The sequence below is a fragment of the Quercus lobata genome, chromosome 1 (genome assembly GCF_001633185.2).
Source record: "Quercus lobata isolate SW786 chromosome 1, ValleyOak3.0 Primary Assembly, whole genome shotgun sequence".
NCBI classification, from domain to species: Eukaryota; Viridiplantae; Streptophyta; class Magnoliopsida; order Fagales; family Fagaceae; genus Quercus; species Quercus lobata.
Window position 1 is genome coordinate 29,543,014 of NC_044904.1, and position 6,237 is coordinate 29,549,250.

A 6,237-nucleotide genomic window follows, 5' to 3' on the forward strand; every position below is an offset into this window, starting at 1 on the left:
GCAATGCCTTGGTTCTGTCCAAAACCTAGTTTTCCACATCCAGGTAGTTGGTTTTCCCATAGGCTTGAGTCCGAGGACTATGCAATGCCTTGGTTCTGTCCAAAACCTAGTTTTCTCTTCGTATGGGGCCTTGGCTTGCCCTTAGCTCTAGGGGAGTTAGCTACTCAGCCAAGCCCCTTGAATTTATCTATACGGTTAACGTTACCAAGCGCCTAGTTTGTTCTATACGAGGAGCTTTAGCTTTTAGGGGAGTTAGCTCTTCAGCCAAGCCCCTTGTCAAGAAACGTAGCCCCTAGTGAGATTTTATACCTGAACTCTATAACCAACGGTTAGAAATAACAGAGGAACTGTTTCGACCTACCACCTGCGCCAACACGCAAGCCTTTCCCACAGACGGCGCCAATTGTAGGGACACGATTCGTGGCGGACCGTAACAGTGTCGAGTTCGCACGTAAAACGGCCCTAACAATATCATTTGTAGAGCGTGGATTTGAAAGGCTAGGCCTTGATCGATAGGCGATGGGTTTTTCATGGCGTTCATACAAGGTTAAACGATCGTCACCCCTAGAGTATTTCTCATGGAGGTGGGCTGGGAGGCTCTCCTTTTTGGCCATTTTTCCCAGTCCTCTCCCAAGGTTACTTAGTTTTCCTTTTATACTCGCCTGTGTTCATTATCCTTCATCCACGTGTAGGGTCAATCTTTCCAAGGCTGATACTTGTCCCATTAGTCCATCCCCCAAAGTCGTTGGGGGTGGTTGTAAAAGCCAAAGAATGCGGCCCTGTCGGGTTCAGAACATTAAATGACAATAACAGCAGCTTTCCCCGGATATTTTAGATCTTTCTTCCGAGTTTCAGTCTTATACCATTTTTACCCTTCTTTATGAGGGGGAACGTTGCGTCTGTCGAGGACTGAACTACCCTCGGCGGTACCCAAAGGCTATTTCGTTGAACTTGGGCCATAATCCTCCTCGGCTTGGGCCTTTGGACTCTCCCTGGGTAGATGGGCTTGGCCCATAAATCATTTACGCCCCACACTAAATTTTTTGCAACTATAGTAAACTGATATAAGTGCCAGTTGGTTGTAGCAAGTTGTTAAAAATAAAATACAATATTTTATTAAAATTATATCTCTTCCTTCAATTAAAAAACTCAAATTCTCCATCTTTCTTATTATTTTAATGAGTTATTTATATTATTTTAAATGAAATTATAAAAAAATAGAGTATTTGATATTAGGTGTATTGTAAAGTGAGGTGGTAATATAGATAAACTAACTATTTGAGGTACTAAAATAGCACTACTACTATGAATGCTCTAACTTCAAAAAATAAAAATCCTAGCCAGTCTAATTTTAAAAAAACATTATTTTTATTTTTTATTTTTTTAGATGATTGTATCTTAATGTATTTAAAAACAATAATTTTGTGTATTTATAAATTTTTACTACTATATGAATGTTTATTTGGAGTTTTCTTTTTTATTTATACTTTGGCCCCTGTTAGTTTAAATCCGGGGTTTGTACCTGTTGGTATGTGATTTTTTTTTTTTTTTTCCATTATACATCAAGCATAATATATCTTCATTCTTCAATAATAAAAAAAAAAAAAAAAAATCTTAATATACCATGTCATAATTATGAAAAATTTTATAAAAAATTGTTGTGACTAGATAGAATTATTATTGCATAAAATATCCATCATATCAAAAATCTACCACAAGACAATTTGCTTGACTCTAAGGACTTCATTATCCAGTACAATTTCCTTGAGGAACACATGTTCAGCAGTGAGACTTTTCTGCCGAAGACCACATTTCTTTTTTGTGTCCGTGTATTCTTTTGTTCGTTTATGATCTCATCTTTGTAGCTTTTTTTTGTATTGACCATAAAAGAAACTAAAAACATAAACATTTGGAGTGTATTATCACTTTTCCAATCATTCTGGTTTCTTCCACAAGACTTCACAAGTCTTCCCTGGCCCACTCCTCTTATTTTTCTTGTTCTTTTTATTAATCTTACTTTTCTCTGCCACGGTTGCCCCTTTCTTTCTTTTATTCTTTATATATATATATATATATATATATATATATAGGAAAAAGTTAATAAATATCCTAGAGGTCAATGTTTAAAAAATTTGTATAAAAAAAAAAACTAATTCTTTTTAATAATTTTTTACATTTTCCAGAAAAGTGGTATAAATTTTTTTCTAAAATAGTCTATTCACAAATGGCCTAAGAGCATCTATTAACCATGAATCCTCTTAATTTCAGTTTATTTTGGTGTGTTTTGGTCAATTTCAACTTGTATTGGGATTTACGTGTAATGACTAATATGATCTTGTCCATTCTCTATATGTGACAGAGGGAAATTTATAGGAAAAAAATTGATAGATTATCAATTGCAGATAAAAAAAAGTAATATTAGTAATAAGTTTAGATAAAAACTAATAAAACCATGTCTACTCAATTTTTCTAAGGGTTTTTTTTTTTTTGGTGTTTGTAACTTAGCTCGTGTGTACAAACAAAGCGAGCCTTAAAATTTTCATCATAAAAGATGAGTTTTAATTTCTCTTCTCTCATTCTTTTTTGTTGTATTTGATATTGTATGAAATAATTTATTATTTAATTTTTAATTTATATAATGCAAAATTGATATAATTGTCATATATTTGAATATATTGTATTATAAATATTTATAAGAAAATAAAATTTGTGGTAATTCCTATAGGTAATTTTGTAATATTCTTTTGTAATTAGAACATAATTGACTACTTTGATAACGTTAAGAAAGGAACAGGAGTGAGGACTTCACAATAATTTCCCGCCTACCTACCGACTACACAGTAATTTTCCGCGCACCAGACTCAGTTATCACCATCATTATTTACGCGGAAAGAACAGTCTCGTCATCATATTATAAATCAACTTGTCCACTTGAACCAATTCTGTCAATTATCACATTCTTTTGTAATAACTTTTTAATTATTTTCTTTTGAAAGTCACTCACTCTCGTTCTCCCTGTCTCTGCTACAATGGGCAACACGAATCTTTGCACCACAGTCCTACCATGTTTAACTTTCACAACTCTTTACCTCGCCTTCTTGCTGCTCCACTTGTCCAGCACGTTAGCCGTTAACTCTCCGTCTCCTTACAAACCAGTGGATAATATTATCCTTAACTGTGGCTCCTCTGACAATTCGACTGCATTAGATGGTCGGACCTGGACTGGAGATGTCAATTCAAAATTCTTCCCTCAAGAACTATCACAAAACCAGGCCTCTCTTGCCACAAACTCACTTAAGCAATCCTTATCTGCTTCACAAGTACCCTATACCACCGCCCGCTTGTCTGTCTCCCCATTCACCTACATATTCCCAATCACTACCGGCCAAAAATTCGTTCGACTATACTTCTACCCGGCTTCGTATGGAAATTTTGACCGGTCTAAAGCCCTCTTCTCAGTGAAAGTTGGACCTTTTACTCTTCTTAGCAACTTTAGCGCTTCACTTACTGCTGATGCCGATGGCGATCCTGGTGATACCATATATAGAGAGTTCTGTGTCAACATCGAGGAAGATAAGAAGCTGAACTTAACCTTCACTCCAAGCGATTCCAGTTCATTTGCTTATGTCAACGGAATTGAAATCTTGTCAATACCCGCTAATCTCTATTTCACTCCGTCTGACGTTGAAGGGCTCCAATTTATTGGCCAGCAGAACTGGTACCTCATCGGTAACAGAACTGCTCTTGAGATGGTATACAGAATAAATGTTGGAGGGAGCTCCATCTCACCCACTGAAGATACAGGAATGTTTCGGAGCTGGAGTCCGGACAACATGTACTTGACAGAAGATAGATTTTCACCTCTACCTATTAACACAACTATTGAACTGCAATTTACCAAACAACCAGCCTACACTGCACCGGAAGATTTATACCGGACTGCCCGGACTATGGGGATGAACAAAACTATCAATAAGAGCTACAATCTCACTTGGGAATTTCCCGTAGATTCTGGGTTTGTTTATCTTGTTAGGCTACACTTCTGTGAGTTTCAACCAGAGATTATTGCTATGCACGACCGAGTGTTTCTTATTTTCATAGCAAATCAAACAGCTGAGACAGCAGCCAATGTGATGAAATGGGCAGGTAGCAATGGTGTTCCCATATACAGGGACTATGCTGTGTCAATGTTTAGCGAAGAAAACCAGAAGAAAATGAACCTTTCTATCGCCCTACAAGCTAATCCGGATGACCATTCGACTTATTTCAGTGATGCAATCTTGAACGGTATCGAAATCTTCAAAGTAAACAGCTCTAGTGGCAACCTCGCCGGACCCAACCCCCACCCACTTCTGTTGACCCCTCCAATGGCTGTGCCACGGAGAAATTCAACAGAGTTGAAGAATAATAGAACACCAATAATCGCCATCGTTGGTGGAGTTTCCGGCTTTACTATACTCTTGATTCTTGTAGTCTTGATTTTCCGACTAGCCAAAAGAGTCAAGTATTCCGAGAGCTCAACAAAGGCAAGCGGGTCAACTCTACCATGTAGTTTGTCTCGCTACTTCTCACTCGCTGAGATTAAAGCAGCTACCAACAATTTTGACAAAGTATTCATCATTGGCTCTGGAGGGTTCGGTGATGTGTACAAAGGATACATTAACGGTAGTGAGGCTACCCCAGTTGCGATCAAACGATTAAAATCCGGATCTCAACAAGGAGCTCTGGAATTCAAAACAGAAATCTCGATGTTGTCTCGACTCCGCCACCTCCATCTTGTTTCTCTAATTGGATATTGTGAGGATGGCAACGAAAAGATACTCGTTTATGATTACATGGCTCATGGGACCCTTCGTGACCATCTCTATAACACCAAGTATCAGCCACTTTGTTGGAAGCAACGACTCCAAATCTGTATTGGTGCAGCACATGGGTTGAACTACCTTCATACAGGTGCGACATATACAATCATTCATCGTGATATGAAGACTACAAATATCTTATTAGATGATCAATGGTTGGCCAAGGTATCTGATTTCGGGTTGTCAAAATTTGGCCCCATTATGTCTAAGTCCCATGTTAGTACAGTGGTTAAGGGTACATTTGGATATTTGGACCCGGAATATTATCGCTTCCAACAACTAACTGAAAAGTCAGATGTGTACTCTTTTGGTGTTGTGTTGTGTGAAGTGTTGTGTGGAAGGCCACCAATCATACGTACGACTGAGGAGCATCCAATGGGTCTAGCAGCATGGGTCCTGCAGTGCTATCACAATGGAAAGCTGGATCAAATTGTTGATCCATCTTTGAAGGGGGAAATTGAACCAGAATGTTTGAAGAAATTTGGCGAGATTGTAGTGAATTGTTTGCTTGACAATGGAACCAAACGACCATCAATGAATGATGTGGTTGGGGGGCTTGAGTTAGCATTGGAGTTGCAAGAGAGTGCAGAAAAAGATGTCAGGCTTGATTTGGCAGAAGAAATTGACATAAATGATGATGATGAGCATGCTTTGATCCCAATGTCAGATGTCAACGAAAGTGATGACATGATTTTTTGTAGTAGTGGAAAATTATCAAGTACTAATAGCAATAGTCAAGTGACCGTAGTAAGCCGAGGAAGTTTTGCTAGTAAGGATTCAGATGGATTGATGTCCCCCAGGGCGGTATTTTCTGAGATTATGGATCCTAAAGGTCGATAAACAAAGGAAAAAAAAAAGTTTCTAGTTGAATTTTTAATATGGCTGATCGTAACTGCCATAGTCCTTACTTAATTTCCTCCTTGAATTATGAAACTTTAAGTCTGTGTAACATTCCCTAATTTGCTTTTGAGCCTTAGTCTTTTAAGTTCAAATGATAAGCACTCTGAACAAAATACTCACTCGATTTTTTGTAGCAATCCAAATATGACGCATGCCCCACCTTTTTGTGGCAATGCCACTACGGGGATTCCATGGGTTTTGCATCAGCCCGTGAAGTGATCTGCAAATAAGTTTTTCCCGGTCTCTTGTAATGTTTAGTTGCTGTTTATTTTTGGGTGTAGTGGAAGACTTGTTCTGTTTTTGTGTTGTTGTAATAGTTTCTGTTTAGTCCAGGTGTTGTCTTCAGGGTCTTGCTACTCTGTTTTAGTTTGTTTGAACTCTGTTTTTCTGTGTCTGTACGTTTCCTTTCATTAATAAAATTCCCCTATTATGTGGAAAAACAAAATATCCGGAACATCAAACTGTGACAGTGGTA

General features: G+C 37.9%; 1 protein-coding gene across 1 annotated transcript; it reads left to right on the forward strand.

Moving 5' to 3' along the window:
* The first annotated feature begins 2,977 nt into the window (after positions 1-2,977).
* Positions 2,978-5,769, forward strand: LOC115986142 (receptor-like protein kinase FERONIA). The gene has a single exon (XM_031109000.1). The coding sequence runs from the start codon at positions 3,030-3,032 to the stop codon at positions 5,700-5,702; it is 2,673 nt and encodes an 890-aa protein (XP_030964860.1). The 5' UTR covers positions 2,978-3,029; the 3' UTR covers positions 5,703-5,769.
* The last annotated feature ends 468 nt before the right edge of the window (positions 5,770-6,237 follow it).